This window comes from Gossypium raimondii, chromosome 5, assembly GCF_025698545.1.
Source record: "Gossypium raimondii isolate GPD5lz chromosome 5, ASM2569854v1, whole genome shotgun sequence".
In the NCBI taxonomy this organism is placed as follows: domain Eukaryota; kingdom Viridiplantae; phylum Streptophyta; class Magnoliopsida; order Malvales; family Malvaceae; genus Gossypium; species Gossypium raimondii.
The window spans coordinates 13,096,997-13,123,629 of NC_068569.1; the positions used below are offsets into that span (position 1 = coordinate 13,096,997).

General features: G+C 33.2%; 3 protein-coding genes across 3 annotated transcripts; all 3 read right to left on the reverse strand.

The window, feature by feature from the left end:
* Positions 1-925: 925 nt before the first annotated feature.
* LOC105769972 (VQ motif-containing protein 4) lies at positions 926-2,027 on the reverse strand. The gene has a single exon (XM_052631335.1). The coding sequence runs from the start codon at positions 1,867-1,869 to the stop codon at positions 1,129-1,131; it is 741 nt and encodes a 246-aa protein (XP_052487295.1). The 5' UTR covers positions 1,870-2,027; the 3' UTR covers positions 926-1,128.
* Positions 2,028-15,987: 13,960 nt separating this feature from the next.
* On the reverse strand, positions 15,988-17,622 carry LOC105768870 (non-classical arabinogalactan protein 31). The gene is made up of 2 exons (XM_012589104.1): positions 16,996-17,622; positions 15,988-16,498 (listed from the first exon to the last, which is right to left on the reverse strand). Exons 1-2 carry the CDS (start codon positions 17,564-17,566, stop codon positions 16,197-16,199), a joined length of 873 nt encoding a protein of 290 aa, XP_012444558.1. The 5' UTR covers positions 17,567-17,622; the 3' UTR covers positions 15,988-16,196.
* A 2,806-nt stretch (positions 17,623-20,428) lies between these two features.
* On the reverse strand, positions 20,429-23,235 carry LOC105768869 (eukaryotic translation initiation factor 3 subunit D). The gene is made up of 2 exons (XM_012589103.2): positions 21,412-23,235; positions 20,429-20,755 (listed from the first exon to the last, which is right to left on the reverse strand). The coding sequence occupies exon 1, from the start codon at positions 23,145-23,147 to the stop codon at positions 21,414-21,416; it is 1,734 nt and encodes a 577-aa protein (XP_012444557.1). The 5' UTR covers positions 23,148-23,235; the 3' UTR covers positions 20,429-20,755; positions 21,412-21,413.
* Between the last annotated feature and the right edge of the window lie 3,398 nt (positions 23,236-26,633).

Consider the following 26,633-nt stretch of genomic DNA (forward strand, 5'->3'; position numbering starts at 1 on the left):
AATATATATAAAAATGGGCCATTGCTACCTTTCTCTTTCCTTGCACCCTCTTCTTATCCATGTGGGTCCTTTCAGTTCATTGTCCTAATAAAATACCCTTGTGTGGCTGAAATTGGTACCCATTTGGTCAACAAGGCCACTAGATTTATTACTTTTTCTTATACAAAATCCAGACCCCACCACCCACATACATCGACTGACACCCCCTTATGACCAAAAATCACAAGTCACTATAAGTCTAACTTTTAAATATTCAGAATTAAAATTTGCATCAAGGGCAAAGATTGAATGGAACAGATTTCATATCCCCCATAATGACTCATTATGGTGGATCTACCCACAAGGTCAAATATAGCAGACTAGAAAAATCAAAATTTGTTGCCTAGGAAATAATAGATGTATCAAAAAATAAAGCACATAGAAAAGCCTGCCTCTCATAGCATCTATTGCTTTGCCCTCTCAAAAGGCAAAAGACAAATACATAGAGTCAAGATTCCTTGCCCATTTATCTACTCTTTCCATGACAGCTAGCCTCAAAGCTGCTTTTTTGCTATTTGATTTGATACAAACAAAACTTTTTTTCAATTCCAAGTCTCTCTCTCTCTCTTTCTTCTTCTGATTGCCTCTCTGTTCATCATCTGCAGACTTCTTAAAAGCAAAAGGAACTGATTCGGATCCAAGACTTCGATCTCACCCTTTTTATTTTTTTTATCTTTTGCATTTACTGATAGATAAAGAAAAAAAAAAAACTAGAAACCACTGATTCGCCCTTTCAGTTCAGTTGACAATCGTCCACCAGATATGAACTGCTAAAGTTTTAAAATTTTCATTTAATTTCTTATTTTCTTTACTCAAATTTGAAATTTCCTAGCATCCAAACATAAGAAAGAAAAATTGAAGTCCAACAAAGCATAAAGTTTTACAATTTGAAGCAAAGCTTTGTTTTTATCTTCATTCCTCTTGAAATATGAAACAACCAACATTACAAATCGTGTCTCGTTTCCACCCATTCTTTTTCCCATTCCCAATCCCCATAGCCCCAACAATAATATGTAAAAATCTTACAATAACAAGCGTCAGAAAAAAAGAAGAAGCGAAAACTAAAAAGAAAGTCATTTTATTTTTGGTTCAAGAAGTAGAACCTGAAACTCGAGGTGAAGTAACTGGAAAAAGAGGGAGAAGCCTAGGCTCCGAATCTCGCGGCGTAGATGCCGGTGATGGATGCAAATAAAAACCCTTCTCTTTAATTGCCTTCTCTTCAGCTTCCTTGTCTAGATTCGCATTATTATTTATACAATTCGTATAATTGCCGGATCCAGAACGGTCAAAGGGGTCGGGTATCAAAGGAGTGACCGGGCTAAGAGCCAGAGAAGGGAAGTCGAGAATGCTAGGGGAGAGTATTTCGGGTTTACGAGGCGAAAACCCGGAATTGTTGGAGCCAAAAGCCGGGTTCAAGGGGTTGATTTTGAGATTCTTGAGGGAGCTCCTTCGCTCGTAAAGCCTAAACCCAGAATTCTGCTTGTTTTTGGGGATGGATTTGATCGGAGGGATATGGGTTTTGGGGTTTGAGTCGGAGAGAGGGGAGGGAGTGGGTTTGGTGGAAGAAGCGAGCTTGGCGGTCTCGGAGGATCCGGTGAGCATCTGGACGACTTGCTTGAAAGAAGAAGTGTCGGCTTGGACGAAGGTCGTCGGGTAGGGGTTGGCGGATTCAGATCTGGTGATTGGTTTGGGCTGTTGAGGCGGTGGAGTTGGCGGTGGCGGGTTCGTGTTGCTGCCGCTGCTTGTGCTGCTGGTGCTGCTGTTGGGACTGAGACTTTTCGGAGATGCAAGGATATTGGGATTCGTGGTGTGCCTCGGCGAGGTTTCCATTTTGATTTTTTGGAGGCGTTTGAATTTTAGGACCAGAAGAAGAAGAAGAAGAGAAAGGGAGAAGAAAAAGAGGAGAGACTGAGTGAGGAGATTAGATGCGAAGAGGAAGAGTTTTTGGTACTTGGATTTTAGTTTGGTAAGAAATGTTTTGGTGGGGACTTAGGTGTCTTTTTAGTTCTGTCTAAACCCTCATTAATGGTTGTACTGCTCACGCGCTTCTATAATTAATTTTGAAGAAAATTCGGCAGAGGAAAGTCTCTTCTCTTCTTTTTGGATACTTCAAACATACTTGCATTGTAAACTTATTTTTTCAATTTACTTTTTATTATTTTAAAATTATTTTACTCTCTACAAAAACCATTTCCATGCATTATTTTTTAAAATAATAACTCAGTGAGTTTCTTTAAACACTAGTAATATGGATTATTATTATTATTTTACCAATAATACTATAATAAATGGATAGAGATTTAATTCCCTTCTGTGCAATCAAAGCAATTAAGTGACTACGAAATCATTTAAGAGTATGTACTCCCATTTTCTCATTTATGACCATATCTTTATTTCATTATGAATTTTAAAGAGACCATACATATTGGTAAGTTACCCAAGAGACAACCCCCAAGTGCAAGCTATGGACTTGGCCCACAAACTTAAACAAAGTGTTGTTTACTTTCTTCATACATAATTAACTTATTTGGAGAATGCAGGTTGAATATTGTTCACAGTAACAACCACCTACACGAATCTTGAATATATAGATAGTAAAATAGAAACGTTAACATTAATAATTAATTAATTAAATTATAAATTAAAATTTAATGCATCATAAATAACAATTTATAAAATAAAATAGCATAAAAGATTAAACATAAATACCTCCAGCCATTACTTGAACAAGATGCCAAACTTCAAATGTTGTAACACCGCTGTCAAGCATGTCAAATCACCGATAAGCACGTTAAATTTAGTTGTACGAAAACCTAAAAACTACCAAAGTCTTCTAAGCACTCTAAAACCTCACTAGATGGTATCTTTTTGTTCTTGATTTTTCGAGAACCGTATGCTAGTTAGTATTTATAGTGGTGGTTCCCCATAAATAACCACTACCACACATACAAATGTGAGAAAGTGGTGGGCAACAAAATGTGGGCATGTGAGAACATGGGAGGCCTTCCTATGGACCAATAACAGTTCCAACATGGTAAAATTACATTTGAATTTCTCAAAATTTTATAATTCAATCTTGTCCTCTTTAAAAGAAATTATGACTTTATCCTTATCCGTGTGCAATATATCTCTCAATATTGTCACTCCGCAAAACCAATAAAATTTAGTTAAGGGTGAAGATAAAGAATATAAATGGTTGGAGGTCAAATATCTAAAAATGGGATGTACCCTTTATTGAAGAGGACGAGGGTGGAGGGCCTACTCTTTGGATTCGCCCTGCTCATAGGGTTTGAGATTTGAGATCTCACTGAAATAATAATTTTAGTAAGAACTGAATTTTTAAGTCTGTATGTCATAATCAGTACAAAATAATTTACTTATTCCTTAAATTTATGTAGCACAGAGTTAAAGTAATTAATTGCTAATGTTTTAAGCAGTAGTTATGCGTTGCCTTTGATATTGCTTGTAAATTATTAGAGGGAGCTGAACACACGCGGTAAAAGCGAGAGTGTAGATCGGAAGGAGAGCAAAGGACAAATGGTAAAGAGCGATTGGTGATGTGTGGAATTTGAGACGAAAGGAGGTGGGACCAGAATAGGGTTTCAATAAAAGTTTTATGAAACATTGACTTACACAAACCCTGTCTGACTATGTATGGTTTGGTAAGGTAAGAAAATCATATGATATATCAACACGTTTACATTTACTACTTCTCTCATTCTTTGCATTGCTCATCTTATTTTATTTGGAATGTTGTAATATAAATTTATTCTTTTAAAGGAAAATGTAATTAATTAAAAATATTATGTTAAATCGTTGATCAGTACTTTAAATTATTTTTAAAGGTTACTTTATATAATAATTGTTTCATTTTGTATAATTGAGAGAATGAAACGGAGTTATTTGAAATTGAAGTTAAATTCTCGTACTTACCACATAATGTTCTTCCCATCAAATCAAGAAATTATTGACAATATGATAATAGTGTTATACTCCCATAAAAGTAACAATATAATTAAAGTTTGTCTAAGCAATACATGATGATTATCACTTTAATCCCTCTCTAATGACAATACTTAAAAGTTCCTTTTAGTTAATCTTGAAAATGCCAATGGGTTAACAAAAAACTTTTAAATTAATATTAAAAGAATCCATCGATTGAGTCTTAATTGATTGGTATTAATATTATTGCTAGTATAGGAGGTCATGATTTCAAGCTTGCTAAAGCACGTTTATCCTTTTATTTAAGGGTTGCGAAAAATTATAAATAATTTTAAACATTGTATCAAAATAATATTTAAAAATCCAAAATTATAGTATTAACAAATTATATTTGCTTAATTTGGCCTCACTTAAAAACATTTATAAGCAGAATGCTTTCTACTTTTAAAAATCATTTACTTTATTTTTAATTTAATATTTAATAACTTTATATGTTTTTTTATTGCAATTTTGTTCTCTTTCTCTCTCTCTCTCTTTTGCAATTTTAAACATTAACAATTTAGTATATGCATTTGATTCATTGTCCAAGCTGAACATATATAAATGTCAGGTTATTCATCCGAGCTAAACCTATATCACATGTATCTTTAAGTCCACAACAAATACTGGATCTCGACAACATTTGTAATCAATCCGGTACCAGCGCACACAAAACCCTATTGACATGCTAATCGTATCCTAATATTTACTAAGTTCAAACAGGCATCTATTACACAAATTAAAATTTCTTCAGAATTTAGTCCAAATCTCACATTTTGAACCAATTCACAACCAACTACATATAATTATAAACCAAATACACAAGAATCAAGATAAATAATTACCATATGAACGTACTTGGTCAAAACAACAAACAAGTTGAACCTCCAGTGACTAATCGACAATTTCAGCTTTTCCTCAATTAATTTTTGTTTGACCCAATTATTAATCTATACAATTATTTTAAACAATTCATCAATCCAAACATTTTCATGTTATGTCATTATATTTATGAACCTATACAATTTTGTTTTTATACCCAAAAGTTTTACATTTGATTAAATTTAGTCTCTAAAACTGAAATACTCGTAACTTTCAAATTTTAGTTTTGATTTGAAACCAACCTTAATTACATTAATTATAGACCTTTTATTGTTTGTTATTATTGAAATTTCACATCAATTTTACAATTTATACATTTTAGTCCTCGTGTACAAAACTAACAATTTAAACATTACAATCTAGTCCTTTTTCACATCAAAGCTTAAAATGTCTTATTTTAACACCAATTTCTTTAAGAAATCAACAATGACAACTTTAAAAAATTTTAACAGTTTTACAAATTGATACATGGGTAAGTTAAATCAAGCTCCTATAATCTCAAAAATATAAAAATTACAAGGAAAAAACTTAATTGATCTCGATGATTTATTGTTGAAAGCTTGAACCCTAGAAAGCTTTTCTTATTTCCTTCAATGGTGGTCGGTTTGATGGTGGAAGAAGAAGAGAAATTATTCTCTTTCATTCCACCGAAACGTGGTTTTTACACCCTGATTAAATTTTAATTAATCATACTAATTAACTTACTAATCAAATGTTTAATGTTTAAGCCATCAACATCCACTAACATGTAATATAAAATGATTTAATTTTCATTTTGACATTTGGTTAATTACAATTTAAGTCTCTAAGTATTTGGTCAATTAAAAGTCTATAGCGATAAAACTTTTACAACTTAGTAATTGTACCTAAATTAAACAATTAATAAATAAAATTGAAGGACCAAACTTTAATATTCTTTTATACCAACTTCGTAAATATTTATATTTAATATTTACATACCGATTTACGGAAATAGAGTATTGAAACCTCTTTTTCTAATACCACTAAAAATTAAACTGTTATAACATAAGTCATCAATGAAAAAGTTCAGCCACCCCAACCACAACTACATCCCTTATTCGCCTTGAGAGAGAAGATTCCATTAGGGAGGAGTTGTCGAACCTTCATCGGAGAAAGTAATAGAGCAAGAGAGCTTTCAAGGTTCACAAGATGTACACCACAAGGTTGGAAGCAAAAAAATAGACGAATAGCTAAAGCCCAACTTCAAAAACGAAACAAGGAAAGGAAAAGCCGAGTAGGGAGTCTCGATGAGAGTAGGGGTGATGCGATGAACAACAAAGATGTCGATCACACAATGGAAAATCTAGAAATAGGAAAACCAACACATCTTGCTATTACAGAACAAGAGAGAAAAATTCTATCGAATGAGAGTAGTAATGGTAAGTACTTATTTACATTTATTATATTGATAACTATTTTAAAGATATTTTATCAAAAAGTGTTGGGTGTAATGGTAAGACATATTGCATTTCTAGTGAAAGAATTCGTGTTCAAATATTGAAGATAATATTATTATCGGAACAATTATAAATCTCAAAATGATTATTCTTTACAAATTATTTACATTTTTTTTGGGTAGAACATTATTTGACTTTAAACCATGAATGAAATAATTTTCAATGTATTTGATATTTTTGATATTTAAAAAAAGCTATCTATTAAAGGAAACATTAACTTCATAAGATGAGGAGATACCATGATCTAAGAAAACGGGTAAAGATGTAAAACTTAATAATTAATTTTATAAGCATAATGATTTATTTGACCTTTTAATTTTATAAAAAATATTTTATTCATTTATTTAGTTTTTCGTTTTATTAGGCTTAAAATTTTGTATTTTTTGTCAAATTACCTCAAAATAAAAGAAAAACTATTTTTTTAATTTGCTGATGTTGAATACGCCAACATCTAATTAAAATTTAAAAATAAAAAATATAAACTATTTTAAAAATTATAAATTATAAAAAAAATATTTTTAAAAATTTAAAAATTAATGAAATATTTATATGTTATTTATGTGACAATTCGAGCAAAATACCAAAAAAGCCACTTTTTTTTTAAATTTACTGAAATGGGCCCGATATTTTATTATTTACCGGAATGAGCAATTTTCCCCCAAATTGTGTCCACGTCAGCACGAAGTCAGGGGTCGTGCCAGCAAATCGCGTCCACGTCAGTGTGTTTTGCTGACGTGGCAACAAATAGCGTCCACGTAAAGCTATTTGTTGCCACGTCGAAAGCGCTACCGATGTGGACGCGATTTGTTGGCACGACCCCTGACTTCGTGCTGACGTGGACGCGATTTGGGGGAAAATGACCCATTCCGATAAATAATAAAATACTGGGCTCATTTCGATAAATTTAAAAAAAAAAGTGGCTTTTTTTGGTATTTTACCCTAACAATTTATGTGTATACAATATCAACAAAGTTAAAAAAATTCTAATTTTTTTATTTATTTCGGAATGATTTGATAAAAGCGTAAATTTAAAGATTAAAAAAATAAAAAATAAAATAAATGAGTAAAATAATATTTTTTATAAAGTTGAAGGTATAAAAAATATGATGCTATTTCAATAATAAAATTATTAGATTAATAAATGGTTGATTAGCGGTGATTTGTTGATTTGTGAGTGGGATCCGTCTTTGGGTTGATGTCCCCACTGGCACACCCAGTCATATTTTATCCTGATATTTGGTCCCACATTGGGTTGGAAAAGTTTTCCACAATTTCAGACAAGTATTTTCTTTGGATTGGAGTTTCCTAATTTTCATATATTTTCTCCTTGAATGAAGCATTAATTTGAAATAGCTGATATTCTTTGAATTAATGAAATGTAAATTCACGTACGTCATAAAAAGGACAAGCTTCCATGAATTAAGGGAGATGGAGACTATTGGCGTTTGATAAATATGGATTTAACCTCCCTCCATTACTTTTGTTTTTATTATTGGTTAATAATAAAACCAACGGAACCACCTTGAAATTAAAAAAGAGAAATGTGATCCAGAAGGAGCTGGAGCAGACTTCAACACATCTAATCCCAACACAACTCAGATATGCATGCAGTCAGGTTGACACTTATTGCCACTATCCTAAGCTACATCGAAAAGATGAGGAGTGGATCTATTTCTCATTTTTGTAAATCTGGCAAGCAACTGTCCTGTCCTAGAAAAGCTGAAGAGTTACAGAGAATTACCGGGATTTATGGATCAATCAGATGGAAATTTAGACATTTCATTACATATCAATATTCCTAATCAAGCCAATCAAAGTCGGGATTAAATCAGAAACTCATAAATTTTTTTAGAAATATTTAAAATTTTAAACACTGCAAGGGTCACACAGCCGTGCCCAGCCCATGTCCTAACCCGTGTAACTCTCTGACTTGGGTCACACAGCCAAGTCACATGCCCATGTGCTAAGCCGTGTAAGCATACTGATTTGCATTCGTAAAAGATACAAGGGACATACGGCCGTGTCACCTAGCCGTGTGTGACACATGCCTGTATCTTTACCCGTGTGGATGAAAATAGGACATTTTTAAAGCCACATTTCTCACCCAAATTAATACCAACCTAGCCTCAACAATTTACACATCAACAAGCCATGACAAGGCATTCAACACAAGCTAAAATCAAGTCTTAAACATGTATTTTTATCACATATATCCAATATACCCATAGGTTCCTCTAATGACAATTTAAAAATATATCCACCAATATCCAAACTTACCTATCTATTTTATCTAAGTTACCAAAGTTCACTATAACTCAATTATATACATACATATATCACTTATACTAACATCACACTCATACATTAATTTCATATCAATGTGCATGTTGGTTATATAAACAAAATATTATTCATAATATTTACATAAACTAAATTTTGACCAAAATCAGAAAAAAGTCTATACATGCCATATAAACTGTATTTTATAATAATCTGATTTTCAGTGGTGTCGAAAACAGTGGTTTGATGCCACTAAATTCGACGAGTAAGCTCGTAAATATTATTATTTAATATTTACGAGTCAAATGTGATTTTAGAAATATTTTTGAATTAGTAATTTGTGTTTTATAAGAATTTGTAAGGTCAAGTGGTTTAGAAAATGAGGTATTGAGACCTCGATTTTATAAACTGAGCCGTAAATATTTTTATAAATATTTACGGAGTGTCATTAAGGTAGTATTAAAGTTTCGTTAAAAAATTTTATTGTTTTGGTAGTTAATTAATTAAAATGACTAAATTGAAAATGTGCAAAATTTGTGAATTATAAGAAATAGTGATTAATTGGCTTAAATGGTAAATAAGGGAGGACTTAAGGAGCAATTAAGCCTAAATTAAAGGCATGAAGCGGCATAAGCAGAGAAGAAAATAAAATAAAATGAATTAAGGGCAAAATGGTAATTTAGTTAAAATTAAAAATAAAAAATGGCTAATTGAAAGATTTTCTAGACATTTCTTCTTCAATTTTCAGTCCAAAAACACCATTGAAGAGCTCGTAAATCTGGTTTTCATATTTTAGCTCCATGTGAGTCTAATTCTTACTCTTTTCTTGTAATTTTATGTTTTTGAGACTTTTACAATTAAGTCCAACTTAATATTACCTTAGTTTTGATTTTATTGAAAATTTTGAAAGTTTTCATTGATAAGTATTAGATTTTTTGATGAATAACATGGATTTAGAGCTTTAATTTTGTTGTATGATGATTTTATAAGGTAATTTTGTTAAATATTGATTTTAGGATCAAATTGTGAAAAATTAAAGAATTAGGGTTTGTTATTAAATTTCTATTTTATCAAGGGTTGTATGATAGCCTAGAATATTTAGATAAATTATTAATTGATAAAAATTAGTTTATTTGATAAGATTAATTAGTTAAAGACTAAATTGAAAAAGTTTTGAAAGTTTGGGGTAATTGTGTAAATTTAAAAATTAAAGAGTATTAATTGTGAAATGAATTAGAACTGAAATATATCCTAATGAATGAGTAATTTTATATTTTAAATCAAGATCCTGTAGATACTCGTGAAAAGGAAGTTAGCGAAATAGTCCTTGAACTTACAAATATAACAATTTAACCCAAGTAAGTTTATACGGTTAAACTTTAATATTTATATTGAATTGATGGATGGTATTATGTATTTATTCTATTGTTGAAAATAAAATATTGTTAAAGTTATAAATTTGAATTGAATATTCGGATTAAATGGAATGTGAGATTTGAGTACATTCGACATTTGATGAATTAACGACATTGGAGGAAAATGACGAAAAATTACCCAAGTAAACCGAGGTTCAGCATTTATTGCAAACTTTTGTGTTTACTTTCTGTTTAGCTCTCATGAGCTTCTGTTCAACTCATATGAGTTTCCATTCAGCTATTTTGAGCTTCTGTTTAACCCTCGTGAGTTTCCGTTCAGCTCTTACGAGCTTCAGTTCAACCCTTATTGGTTTCTGTTTAGCTCACATGAGCTTCTGTTCAGCCTTTGGGCTTCTAAAAATGATGTACTCTTATCCGTAATTCGTTCTGCGATTTGGGAAGATTTGGTAAGTGACTTATGTAATTGAAATTGAAAGACATACTGTTTGTTGTTGATTTTGATCTGAAATAAGTGTATTCATCGATTGAAGTTGTGATTGGCAGGGAGTTTACATTGAATGAATTTTATTTAATTGATGAGTTATAGTAGTTTCGGTAAGATTTATGTTTAACCCAACGAACTTACTAAGCTTCATTAAGCTTACATGTGTTGTTTAATGTCTTTGTAGATTTTCGTGAGGTCGGAAGATTAGATCAACACATCAAGTCACACTATCTAGCTTATTCCGGTAGTTTTTGAAACGTACACTATGGTTTATATGGCATGGATAGGGTTTGTGTGGATCTAATCAAAGTTTGTCCTGTGTAAATGTTAGTAATTGTAATTTTGTATATATATATTTAGGTTGGATATGACATATATTGATGATGTTGGTGTGAATGATATATGTGTTTGTGTATATTTCAATTATGGTGAACTTAGGTGGAGTTTTTGGATGAAGTAAATAGGTAAGTTTGAATAATTGGGTATATATGGTGATATACAATGTTTAAAACATGATTTTGGCTTGTTATGATTGTCTTGTTGTGGTTCATTGATGTGTTTAAATGTTGTGTATAGGTTGATACTAAAATGGGTAAGAAATGTGGCCTTGAAATGACCTATTTTCGTCCACACGAGCAGAGACACGGGTATGTGTCTCAGCCGTGTGTGACACACGGCCAAGTGACAGGGCCGTGTGTCCCATGTAACTTAGAAATTTTGCAAGTCAGTATACTCAAAATTGTTCACACGACCTGTCACACAGGCGTGTGGTTTGGCCGTGTGTCTCACACGGCCTAGCACACGAGCTTGTGGCTTGGCAGTGTGACCTAAGTCAGTAAGCACCCTAATTTGGACACGGGCTGGGACACAGCCGTGTGCCTCTAGTTCAAATATCCACACGGCCTGAGACACGAGCGTGTCTCTTGACCGTGTGAGGCACACGGCTTGGCCACACGAGCGTGTGTCCCCTGCTCCATTGAAAATTTTTTATATTTTCTGAAAAAAAATTTTAGTTTTCGATTTAGTCTCGATTTATTTCTAATGCATATTTTGGGCCTCTAGGGCTCATATAAGGGATAATTTGAGTGATTATGATTAGTTTATGATATGCATGTTAAATGATATGAAATATTCGTATTTGATCTGTAAAGTCTGGTAATGCTTTGTAACCATGTTTTGACGACAGATAAGGGTTAGGGGTGTTACATATTTAATGTTTCAAAAACTAAGGAGATAAGCTAGATAGTGTGACTTGAGTGTTGATCCGATCGTCCAACTTTCTGAAAATCTACAAAGACATTAAACAACACTTATAAGCTTAATAAAGCTTAGTAAGTTCGTCGGGTTAAACATAAATCTTACCGAACCTACTATAACAAATCAAATAAATAAAATCATTCATGTCAACTCTCTGTCATTCACAACTCAATTGATAAATACCTCCGTATTCAAATCAATACAAAAATACATAACATGTCTTTCAAATTCAATAAATAAATCATTTTATTGGAATTTTCTATTCGAAGAAAGACTTATGGATAAGAGTAAATCGTCAACAGAAGCTCATAAGAGCTGGTCCTCTTGAATACGCCAACAGAAGCTCAAAAGCTGAATAGAAGCTCATAAGAGCTAAATAGAAGCTCGTAAAAGCTAAACAGAAGTTCATAAGAGTTGAACAGAAGCTCGTAAAAGCTAAACAGAAAGTAAAATACAAGAGTTCGCAACAAATGTTGAACCTCGGTTTACTTTGGAAAAAATGTTGTTGTCTCCTTCCAATACCATCACACGCCAAAATATAATGTATTCAAATATCACGTTTCATTCAAACCGAATATTCAATTTAATATTATAATTCCAACAATGAATCATTTCCAAAAATAGAATAAATGCATAATATCGTTCATCAAATTTATACAAATATAAAATTTTAACCGTACGAACTTACTTGGACTGAATTGTAGTAATTGCAAAAGTTCAGGCTATTCTACTATTTTTCCTTTTTCACGAGTATCTACGGGATCTTGATCTAAAATATAAAATTACTCATTCATTAGCATATATTTCATTTCCAATTCATTTCACAATTAATACCTTTTTATTTTTTGAATTTACACAATTACCTAAACTTTTACAATTTTTGTAATTTAATCCTTTAATTAATTAATCTATCAAATTAACTAAATTTTATTAATAAATAATTTATCCAAATATTCTAAGCCATTATACAGCCCTAATAATCCAAAATTCTCTATCAAACCCTAAAATTTTAACCTTTTCACAATTTAATCCTAAAACCAATATTTAACAAAATCACTTTATAAAATCATCATACAACATAATCAAAGCTCTAAATCCATGTTATTAATCAAAAAATTTAATATTCATCAATGGAAACTTTCAAAATTTTAATAAAATAAAAAAACTAAGGTAAGGTTTAGTTGGACCTAATTGTAACAATCTCAAAAACATAAAAATTACAAGAAAGGGATAAGAATTAAACTCACATGAAGCAAAAATTGAATAACCAACTTAAAATTTCTCCTATGTCTGTTTTGAACCAAAAGTGAAGAAGAAATGCCTAGAAAACTATCCAAATCTAATTTGTTTTATTTTGATTTCATCAAATTTATAATTTTGCCATTGAATGGCCTTATTTTATTATTTTCTCTTATTATGCCGCCTCATCCATTAAATTTAGGTACAATTATTATTTAGGTCCTTCTTTAATTATTAATCAAGCCATTTAGTCACTTAAATATTAAAATTAGCAAGTTTTACACTATTTTCAATTTAGTCCTTTTAATTAATTAACTATCGAAACGTTAAAATTTTTGACGAAACTTTAATACTACCTTAATGACACTCTGTAAATATTTATAAAATATTTACAACTCAGTTTATAGAAACGAAGTCCCGATACCTCACTTTCTAAAGCCACTTGACCTAATAAATCATTATAAAACACAAATTACCAATTTTAAAACCTTTTTAAAATCACATTTGACTCGTAAATATTAAATAATAATATTTAGGAACTTAGTCGCTAGATTTAGTGGCCTCGAACCACTATTTCTGACACCATTGAAAAATCGAGCTGTTACAATAGTGATTAACATAAAAAAATTTTAAATATTACTTTAAACGATGATATATATGAAATTTTAAATACAAGGCTGATTCTTATGAATCAAGTTTTATATGAAAAAATATTAATATAAATTTTTTGACGATTGGTGGAAAATTATTTAAGTTGAAACATCAATTAGAAGTTGAAGTTTTCCTTTTCTATTTCTCTTAAACATAGAATAATAGTTGAGTTAGGGTTAAGCAGATCAATCACTACGGACAAAATACATATACGATGATAATTGAAGTACTAAAAATGAAGGCTTCTAATTGAGTATACTATGGTGGGATGGTAGCAAATATAACAAAAATAGAGGTTTGTTTGACCATAGAAATTAGTTTTTCTAATGGCGCTAATTGCAACCTTTTCAATACAATTAATCATCATAATTTAATTAAAATAAATTTAGAAAAAGACCCGAACAAAAGTTGAACATAAAATTTTAGAGTTTATAGGATCTTGACCATACTATTAAATCATTTTTAATAGAAAAGCTGAAATGGATTGGCCACCTCCCTGTTATTTTTAAAAATTTTTCATAAATATGGTTTTATTCGGTTTTGACGGATTTGGATAATAAATGAAGTGTTGATCAACTGTTTATTTAAAAATGTTTGGTAAAACTTAGCCGGTAGCTAATATGCGTAAAATGACAAATAAGAGCATGACACGTTTTATTGTTAAATAATTATTTGTTTATAATACTTTAGTCTTTATTGGGTGAAATTATTGAAATAAAATACTATTACCACATCCATTATGGAAATTAATTAGTGAATATTTATTAAATTACTTTAGACATTGAAAATGGAGGTGAAAGTGAAAACGATAGAATGAAGGCTACTGACATCTTGGCACCTTTATTGGGTTTGAGAGCATGTGGCAAAGGGAGTAATTTTTGAGCAAGCATGTCATTTCATATATCTCATTCCCAATCAAGAGTAAAAAAAATTCCCAACATTTTTTGTTTAAGTACCCAATTCTCCATTTATGCCCAAATGAACTAAAAAACACTCTCAATATCTGATTTAACTAGTTGGTGGTAGTTAACATTCATGTGCCCAAGCATTATTAATAGCCTTTAACAAAATCTAATTAATATTATATATATATATATATAATTAAGTTAAAAAGGAAATTGCTATTGTACTAAAAGTCTGAAACTGTAGAGCCATTCATCATCGTGAATGATAACGAGGTTTGCTTGTATAATAACGGAATTTTAATTTTATTAATAAGATGAATTCATTATGTTGGTTACTGTGAAACCAATATTTAATTACGTTTAAGTAGTAATTTAATTGTTATTGATGCTATTGAGGTGAGTGGAGTGAATTCAACAAAATTGACATGTTTAATAAATGAAGCAGAAAAACAATGGCTTGACTTAACAGCTGCACTGCGTGTGCACCCTTTCTTACGGCTTAAGAGATGAGATGAGTGATTTTGAATCCAAAAGTGTGACATTGGACGTATTCTTCAAGTATTCTCATAAGCCCAATTTGAAGAAATATGTGGATCCAGGCCTAATTTCCATATCTAATTACAAAATTAAACCCAGTTTACTTCTTTAACTAGAATTTTGAACCAGACCCCGACCCAAGACTCTCCTCTTAGCAGGGTCAGACCTCCATTTTTATCTGAGTCCATCGGAGTTGGAGCTAACCTATATATATATATATATATATATCCAACCATAACGTTCCCATGCAAGTTCGTCACTGATTCAATGCCCATCCTAAAGTTGTAGGTTGTTATATCAACTGTACATTGATGGCCCCACTATTGGAAACCCTGGCAACTGCATAAGGGGCAGAAGGCTGTTGTCTCAATCTCATAGTCCATGATGACTTCTACCGCGAACAGAAACCATATAACTCAACATGAAATAGAATTAGATTTTTTATCATTTCAAATTCTGATTGCAGGACGACATTGCTATTGTTTGCTTCACGAAAAAAGGTATTCAAAAGGAAAAACATTGCATGTGTTTGGTGAAGGAAATAAGTGTGTCGATGCTGTTTCACGTAAAGACAAATGACCCACCGGCCACCTCATTCTCACATTTTGCGTGCTAGAAATTATGGCAACTCCTTTTGTGGTTTATTTTGCAACCTCCTACATTTCTGTCATCTATAACCATAAATCCAAAATCCATAATTACCAATCAATTAGAAATGGCCTACATGAAAATCAAAGACTTTCATTTCTTTTTATGCTAGTAAAAGAATATATTAGCAATCCATTCATGTTTAATTACCCTACTCAATCGAGATTATCTATATTCGATCCCATTTTCATGGCACGTCAAGAATAATTAGGTAGAAAAGCTTCGCCTCGTTGCTGGAAATAAGACACCCGATAATTATTGATTATTCATCACTAATCTATTTCCATACATTACAATAACTTATTGCAACCCAAAGCTTAACACACCGAACAAGATGCCATCACAATAAGCTAAGAGACTTGTACGTAGTAGTTTAAGCACATAAAAGAAAATTGGTAAAAAGAGTAGGAGCTCAACAGTGGGATTATCGATTTCTACTCTAGTTCTTGTGACATGTGGGTTCGAAAGCGAAGGGCCCAACGCTGTAGAGAACATATGGGAGCTTCTTTGAAGTAGATGGTTTCTCAGGCTTCAAGGGGGCGCCCTTCAATCCACCGTTTAGATTAGATGGCTTGCTGCATGCTTTCAATGGTGAAGATACGAGGGAGACGCTGCAATTGTGGAGATCAAAATTGTAGATGGTAATTGGTGCTTGCAGGAAGAAATAACCATTCTTGTCAGTCTTGAACTGGACCGTTAATTCGTTTTTAGCGTCTTTGCATGTTAGCCTTACGGTGGCACCTGCCAAAAAACAATCCCAAAGTGCTCACTTCACTCAGTACTTACACCTGCAGTGGGCAAAAACCAACTACCAAGGCTACCATATCAATGCATGCCAGTAATTTGCTGTGACATACACCTAGAAATGTGAGAAATAAAGGTATAGAGTAAATTTGCCGCTGCTGCTTTAACCCATAAAACTCCAAGCTCGTGATGTTTACTCACACCTGGAAGTTGCAGGCGACATGAAAGCTTTTGTCTCACTCAAAATTAAAATGCGTGTCTCCGTTCAGACAAAATGCCAAGTCACATCAGAAAATCATGATGGCATCTATATGTTAAAGCAATATTTTATATATGCATGCATTGATTCTAATAAGCATTTAGACAAAGATGTACATGCAGCTATTGCTAATGGTTCTCAATGCAAATTGATGAAAAGATCGGGTACAACATTAAGCATTGCAGTTAAAGTTCTAGTTTAGCGAATAAGATTCAAGAATAGGTTTTGAACTGACGAGGAATTGGTTTAGCTCCCAAAAGGGTGTCGACTCCGGCGTACTTGCATGACTTGCAATAAACAACGCCCTGCACTGCCACATGACTCGATGTAGGTGGCTTGGCCGGAGGATGAGATGGTGGGTGTGTTGGTGGCTTGGTCGGGGGCTGAGTTGGAGGCTTGGTTGGTGGCTTAGTCGGGGGCTGAGTTGGTGGTTTAGGCGGGGGTTGAGTTGGAGGTTTGGTTGGTGGCTTAGTTGGAGGTTGAACTGGTGGCTTGGGTGGAGCAGAAGTTGGGGGCTTGGTTGGTGGTTGCACTGGCGCCTTGGGTGGTGGATGAACTGGAGGAGGAGTGGGGGTTGGGGGCTTAGTGGGTGGATGAGGATGGGGGTGAGGGTGAGGGTGAGGGTGGTGGTGATGGTGGTGGGTTGGTGGGTGACTAGGCGGGACTACAGGTGAAACAGCATGGTAATGAGGAGGAGAAGCCTGAGGCCAAATGGGAGCAGAGACAGTGAAGGTGCTCAGTAACAACAGTGAAAGCTGTACAAGCAAAACAGCTTTAACTACTAGTACTACTACAGCAAACCCCATATTTTGGTAATGTTTAGAGACAAAGAAAGAAGATGGTGAAGTCGGGGTGGCATTGGGAGTGAATTTATAGGGGTTTAAGGCCGTGATTCTCTGCGGTTTTTATTGATGAAAATTTTGTTGTATAATTAAGGGGTGGGGTAGGGGTTCGTAGGCTACCATAGCATATTCAGAAAATGGAATCTGGAAATGACTAGATTACTCTGGTCTTCGGAAACAAAGGGCTCGTAACTTTAAATGCGAAAACCAAATTGGAATTGTTTTTCCGATACACAGAGTCTAAATTTAATGTTGCAGTCTAATCTAATGGCTAAGTCAGCTTCTTCACATGCAATGCAAGACAGAGGGAGATTTTGAGCTTAAAACATGGTAAACGACTAAAGGAATTTTGCCCATGCAACCAAATCTAATAAGTTTCCAAGGAGCACTGATTTCAAAACTGTTTAATTAAATATGGATTTTTAGAATGATAAATTTAATCTTTTGGGCAACAACCATAGAGTTGGGGAGAAGGTGATGAAAATAAAGTTAAAGGTAAAATGATTATGAATGTCAATAAACAGTTTGTGACGATAAAAATAGACGTGGTGATTTACAGCATTTCGAAAGACTGGAAATTAATTAATCAAAGTGTGCCTTTCCTAGTGGTCCTTGTTCCCCCAAATGGGTGTTGTTTTTGTTTCTTTTTTAAAAGAGATTCAGAATTTTCAATTAATTTAATACGTACTTGGTGACGCTCCTCCATATTATCAAATACATTACAATGTCGTAATCAAAATTAATCCCGAAATGATTACATACAAATATATTATCTGTAGTTAAAACTTTGAAACCCGAGGTAACATGGCTAATTACGCGTTCTTCTTCCAAAAATTGACCCTAATAGGCCTAATCTTCAATTTGCCAAGGCCCAGAAACCTCTAAATTAATTTTCTACCCACAACTTGGAGCCTATGGATTTTGGTTTGTTATTTTATCACCCTATACTTTATCTAATTGATTGGTTGTAATCATCTTTCTGGGTGGGGATCCTGTTATTTCTATTTTTTTACTGTAAACCTGTTATCAAGTTGAAATGAGTATGACTAATAAAGAGGGGTCAGATGACCATCGGAATGATAACTCAAAACATGCATATTATTGTAATGGTGCAAGGATAAACTCAACCCCACTGTATGGAAAAATTGAATGTAAAGCATTCAAAGGTGATCATCAAGTCGTCTCCTTTTAATTACCCAGATTTGATGAAATCTGGTTGTCAAGCTAATGTTACATCCTTAATCGGCATTAACGATTAGAAAGGTTGTGGGCCGGGTGAGCACTGAGTAGTCTGTTTCCAGTTTTTGTCTGCAATGATTCCCATTGAATAAAAGCCACTGGCCTACGCTTCCAAGCTTCGGTTCATGCAACTTAGCTGATATTGTGTCGGTGGATTTTTTAAACTAGTGTCCATATATAATGGTATCGTTATTTATAAAAATATTTATAAACATCAAAGTATATAAATCTCAAATATAAAATATTCTTCAATAAACTACACAAATACAATTCATCATTCAATAAATTTAAAATAAATTAATTTACCTATCACACCCATATAACATACAATAAATAATTAAAATATGTGTATTCAAATATAACATACAATAGATAATTAAAACGTAAGACTTGAAATTAATTAATAATAGTATGTGTAATATCTTCTTGTTTCGGTCAATACATCGTATTTCAATCGATACAGACAAAATCGACCGGTAAAACTAATACCGATTGAAATTTACATTGGAACGAAACTTAAAATTTGTTGCTTTGAATTACTATTAGAAACGAAACATTTTGATGGAACTAAATTGATTATCTTGTGTTCATACGCTAATTTTAATTTATAAATTACAAAATATAATTTCGTATTTCATACGTATCATGATAAATTGATTATTGTGTTCCATGATACAATAACTGGTGAGCGGGTAAGTATTGGGTATTCGTATACGTATTACGATAGTCTCCAATGAGAAATGGTGATCGGACACTTCAAATGCTTGTCTGACTGGAAACAACGAGCATCCGATCTCATCACCAACAATATTAGCTAAATTTTAAGTTCATTATTGCGTATCTAAAAGTTACTTCCGGCCGTGGTAAAAGGCTTTTGTAACTGAGAGGGACACTGTCATCTTATTTTTCTCAATGACTTGTTGCATCAACCGGAAAAGATCAAAGATCATCATGATTACAAGCACGCTCTGCTTCGGGCCATGATAATAATATTTTGCACATCCAATCATTCTAAAAATTTTCTACCAACATCGCCACGGCCTCTCTCCCTTTCTTTTTTCTTCCACCCACCCTGTTACGGTTGGACTTAAGGCTTTCATACTTGCAATATATTCCAAATAATCCTTTCCCAATTTTGAAATAAGAGAATAAAAGAATAAACACACTCCTACACTGACAATAATGTTGATATCAACTGAATACATTTTTTTTTTAATTTAAAAATTTTAACGTTTAATGCCAAAAGGCTAAATCTTTAGTTGTTAGACTAGAATAATTCGATGATGTAATTATTATACAGCTTAGTGTTGTTTCATCCAATTTCTATGCAAAGAGGTAAATCCATATAGTACAATGTCTGTGGAGAAGGTATTAGGCAGCAATTCTAGAAGGAGAAGAAGGCTTCCCAAATGGGCTTGAAAGGACTACTTTTCCTGAATTGACTAATCAATCCAGTGGCACACTAGTCTCACCAAACACTTAAGCCCATATAATATATAGTAAAGAATATCAAGCCCATATAATATATAGTAAAGAATATCAAAAAATAGTACCAAAAAATACTGAAAAATAAGTGGGATTACAGGGAGACCAAAACTGTCTCATTTATTACCAACTGTAATGATGAATATTTCAAGCAATAACTCAAGATGAAAGAGTTTCTGAAGCAGCAAAAAAACTTAATATTGCCTCAACACGCATTATTAGGCTTAGTTTCAAAAGGCAAAAGTTATAAACGCTCTTACAAAATCGCTCCCACGTATATTGCTAAAGCAGCTTGCGGATAAAAGATAATAAGATAAATATTTTGTGGACTAATCTTTGATATTCAAATCTGGTTTTTGACACAGCAGCATCTCCTGATCCCTGATTCTCCTTCAATAACCAGAATTTGGATATGCACTCACCAATAAGCTGTAACAATCATTATTGAAACATCAGACACGGTCCAACATAGCATGCAATCAAGGTAAAGAATCCCTTTCAATGAATGAAAACAAGTTAATGACGGCTCCAGTCAATAAAGGAACACATATAATTCTTCTACACAAATTGCATGCCATACAACTAACAATGTCATTTTCAGCCAACCAGAAAATCTAAGCATATAAACCAATCAATCTTCCACTTTAAAGCCTAACCATATCATCCCAGATGAATTAAACTGAAAAGACAAAAGTTGGCCGGGGGGGGGGGGGAAGGGGAAGATTTTCTATAGCTAGACAATTACCTCCTTACTTTTCTCCATTTATCAACAGCATTAGAATCATTCAGGCAGATTATAATAGAAAGATAAATCAAAGTACTCATTCACAGAATCTGCCTAACTACGATCTTATGTTAATTATCCCGAAGAACGAAAAAGAAATTATAAATGCTTGTGGAGAATTCATAAGACAATATTTGATCAATTCGACGGTAAACTTTGGTAGATATTAACATGTCAGAACATAAACAAAGAAATGGATCAAAACGAAGCATAGCAACTATGAAGATAAGAACAAGATTAATCGGCATAACATAATGCATTTCAAAATATTAGGAATATAGCTCAAAGAAAGAACCATTACCACTAAGTTTGTGCCTCAATCTCTTTATCGTCAGTTGTAGTCTCATTAGCCTCCACACCTTCAGCATCCTCACTTGGTGGCTGAACCTGTTCTTCTTCTGGCAATGGTTCCTCAACATAATCATTCTCAAAAGCATCAGCTGGAACCTCATAAATCCTAACTTGAGGCTTAGATGGATCCTTCACAAGCACATATTTCCCTTCATTCAACTTCATACACAAGTCTACAATAGACTTGACGATCCCCCACATATTCGAAGTATTCAGATTAATTTGGGAAGCAAAATCTCTTGGTTTATACCCAACAACACCTAATATCACATGGTTAAAATGATCCCTAGGATGCACTCTTGTCACATATCCCAATTTCATCAAATCAGCACTGGCTAAAATCGCTTGAGCAGTCCATTTAGCCAACTTATTTGCATTATTTTTCAACTCAGTAGCCAAAACTGCACCCCTTTGGGTCTCCAACTTCTGCCTCCAATCAACACCGGAATACTTGGGATCAAACTCGTTAAGTGCATTCAAAGTAACGAAGGAATTTTTGTTGTTAACCTCAACAACACTCTGAACCTCACACCTTGCGACTAAATACATATCACCATCAAGCTTCCACCTTCTATACCTATATGCCACAGAAGCAACCTCATCACCTTCATTGGCGAACGGATTTGGCTCATCAAAACTCACCTTATTCCCATCCCTAACCAGAACCTGCTGTGAAAAATTCTGATTTATATAAGCCGCTTCCACACTCAACGAATAAGCAGAGTTAATATCATCTTTAGCTTCAGGTAATGGCTCCTGAGAGGTCTCGTGGACGGACAATAAATCTAATTGCGACCCATCTCTTTTATCGAAGAACAGTTTATTCCCAACACGTTGAACAACAATATCCCAGGAATAAACAGACCTGGGGGCACACATTAAAGTTGCCAGAATCGTATCAGTCGCAAAAACAGTTGCTTTATCCTCATTGGCCAATCTTCGGATGACCGGATCGTCGGTTGTGGTGACTTTAAAGAAGTTTCTGTTTTTGAACCTCTCGAGTCTCCGTTCGTTCTTCGGGGTGATTCGATCAAAGGACCTATCGTAATACTCCAAAGCGCCACAGAGAAGTAAATCTTCGGGGTCGGAGACGGAGAAGGATAATTTGGTGAATGTTGAGAAGGGAATTTGTTCGAGCATGTTCCATTCAGGTTGGATATCAACGGAGGATTTGAAGATGGCAGCTTCACGACGTTGCTGGTTCTGATTGGACCGGTTGAGATTATAAAGACGGTCGCGACGGGCTCGCTCTTTCTCGGCCTCTCTTTTCCGGGCCTCGACTTCTTCATCGCGTCGTTGGGGGAGTTGAGGTCGGTGTTGATTAAAACGCCATTTAGGGCCAAATTTAGGACGAGGAGTAGGCTTCGTGTCGACTAAACGGAAGGCGGAACCATCGTCGGGGTTAGCGAGAGGGAAGGCGTCGAGGTCGAGAGAGAAATCGAAGGGGGAATCGGCTGAGCCGGCTTTCCCGGAGGAAGGACGATTAGATGCGTTGGCGTTCGAAGAGGAGAAAGAACGGGTGAAGTCAGCGATTCGGCCGAGCCTCTCGGAACGGGAGAAGGTGGCGTAAGGGACATGGGGAGGGAGTGTGGTGGTCGTGCTTGGTGGGGTAGCGGTGGTTGATTCGGGTGGACCCCAACCGTCGGGATTAAATGGAACAGCTCCTACTTCAAAAACTCCCACCATCGGTAACGAATCTCTGGATTGGATTTTCCTGCAACACCAGCAGTATAGAGAGAATCTTACTGAAAGAAGAAGAAGAAGAACCCTACAGGCTACAAGAGATGGGCGTCGTTAATAATATAGTGTCAAAAGTGGGCTTCAACAGGAAATAATTTTGGGCCTCATTACATCTTAGAAGGGCCATTTAATTGAAAGTATGATTTGGTCCAAGAATCATATACAATCAACCTGCCACTACATGGATTTAATTCACATTATCACCTATGGTATGGGTGAAGACGGACAAACCTACCTTTGTCATGATTGGTATTAGGCAGCAAGATTTTGATATCTTGCTAGTAATCCAATAAGTAGATACATTTCTTTTCTTAACTTAATGTTAATTTCAAATCACTCAACTTAAATAATTAAATTTATTAGTATTTAAAATATTATTATGAGGTTTTTGGTACGCTAATAGCCTACTTTTTTTAGTCTTATAAATTTAACCCTATTTGTGGAGTTTAAAAACTTCGCTACTACTGTACCAAATATATTATTTTAATTTTGTAATACTTCTTTAACATCATACTCCTCAAGCATTCTTTTCTTTTCCATATTTCTTTTAGGGTAAAAATATGTGTATTGAGAATGTAGATGCTATTGAGGCTATTGCTGTTGTTATGGTGCAATTGAAAAGAAGAAGAGCAACAACAACAAAGAGAATGAGGAGGCTATTGGGGCTATTGCTGTTGTTGACGGTGCAATCGATGCAGGGGCTGAGGATGAAACCGAAAAGAAGAAAAGAAAAAGAAAAGATGCAGCAGAGGAGTCGATGAGCAGGTTTCAGAACTTTACTTTTAATTACAAAATCTTTTTTTATTGCTTGTATTTTTGGCAACTATTGTTACTTTGTTGTAATTTTAGTGTTTTACTTTTTGAAAATTAAGAATTTAGTCCCTATATTTGTATTTCTAGAAATTTATCTTCTTTACTTTTCACATTCTAAAATTCAAGTTCAATATTAATAGTGTTAATTTTCTTTTAGGTTTAATTAGTTGTTGTGATATTTTGAAACAATAAATGGTAATCACGTAATTAAAAAAATGTTGTAATTAACTTGAATTTAATAAAAAAATTAACAATTAGACTTAAATTTTAAAATTTAAAAAATACAAAAACTAAATTCCTAAAAAATTTAACCTTCTTTTTAGAGACAAGACCTTGTACTAGTCTAATGCCACCTTGTGTGCTAACACACCTCCGGTTGAAGTCCCAGGTGAGTTTTGCCCTCCATTGAAACGCAAGTTTCGTGTGGGTGTGTTTGGCACACCACCAGCTGCCAGTTGGATGATTCAACTTTATAGATAGGAGAATGCACTAGAACCCCCCATTTAGTTTTCCACCGGAGGGTCTTTGTTTGAGGATACTATTCAATATTCCAATTTGTAAAAACTTTCAAACTTCGGCTGTGAAACACAAGATCCAAAAACAGCCCAATTAGATCCGAGATTTCTGACGATTGGAGATTACCCATAATGCATTCAAAATATTATAGAGGTCTTTATACTAAACATTAGATTGTAATTTATTTTTTACTTAATAAATAAATAAATTAGTCTTTATATATTAGATCAAAATAAATCGACTCTTCTGTTAAAAAAAGTATCTATTTTTATTGTTAAAAATTAATCTTTGTACATCAACATGATGTAAAAGTAGCATGCCATGTGTTACCATCTAGTTATTCCATCAATCGATAAAAATTTTAATATAAAAAACCAATTTACTCTTTAATTTATGTACACAAATTAATTTATCTATATTCGAGTAGAAAAAATAAAATATAATTTATCGTTTATTGCATCCAATTATTACAATCTTTATTCAATTAATGGGGAATGTTTTTCAATGTACATCATGAAATACAGACAAGGAAGCATAAAATGATTGCGCTTGCTCCACTTTGGTTCCCATATTCTTTGTTATGTACAAATGTTACACCCCTTTTAATTATTTTAAGGGTATCGCTAAAAAACACCCCCAACATATTAAAAAAACACTCCAATTCTTTTTTTTCGTGTAGTTGATTATAATATTTCTCATTTTATTAGATGAATGTCTTTTTCAATGAGTCTTTTTATTAGTACAATAATTAGAGTCAAGATCTTAAATTAATGTAGTCCAAAGAAATTAATGTGGTCCAAAAATTAATTAGTAAATTTTCCAAATATCTTCATTTTCAACATCTTAAATTAATTAGTGTAATCAATTTAGTCCAAAAATTAGAGTCAACTTCATAAGAAAGGGAAAAAATAATTTTGTTGTAATTAATACAATAAATAAGCGAGTTATATATATATATATATATATGTTTATTTTGATGAACATTAACAACACCCTAACGTAAACTCATATTATTATTAACAAAATTAAGTCCTTCTCACTATACTCTATTATTTGTAATTTTATATTTTATAAATTTATTTTAAGCTATTTTTTATAAAAATCTGTTTTTCTAATTTTTCTTTTTTATTTATTAATTCTTGTATAAATTAAAATCTATTTTAAATTTTTATAACTACTGATTTTTTCATCATAATTTGTAGTGTTCAACAAAAGATGTCGAATTTTTACGGAAGTAACTTAAATGAAGGCAATGAGATCTCTATGGCGACATCACCATTTTTTACCGATCGGGTATAATATTTTATCATGATGTTAATATTTTTTTTATATTAATAACATTTAATATTTGTTAACAAAATTATTTAAATTTTAGGTGTTCGCGTCTCGTGAAGAGCTGATGCAATGGGTGCAAAACACGACATTCTCTCTTGGTTATATCATCGTCATGAGAGGATAAAAAGCAAACGAAAATGGTGTGGTGTCTTACGTCACACTTATTTGTGACCGTGGCGGTGAATACAAATTTAAAGAATCAAGTAAAAAGTTTGGCACCAAAAAGACCAACTATAAATTCCGATTGGTAGGTTCGTATTTAAAACAATATGATGGGTGGACGTTGAGGGTGATATGTGATCAGCATAGCCATCCACCTGCACAACATATGGAGGGACATGCTTATGCAAGGCGGTTGAAAGAAAACGAAAAAAAATGTTGGTTGATTTGACGAGTAAGAATGTTACACCACGTGACATATTATCGACACTGAAGGAGCAGGACGAGAATAACGTTTCTACACTAAAAACCGGCAAAAGCTTCGCTCGTCCCAGAATGTCGGTAAAACTCCGATACAGGTTCTTATGTTGCTTTTGAATGATAAACAATTTTTACTGAGTTTTCAGTAAATAATATTTCAAATGAATTGGAAAATCTATTCTTCATTCATCCACGATCATTGGATATATGGCGTGCATTTCCGCACGTTTTAATTGTAGACATAATGTACAAAACGAACAAATATGATCTGCCTTTTGTTCAAATTGTTGGCGTGACTTCAATCAACAAGACATTTAGTATATCTTTTGCCTTTATCATTAACAAAAA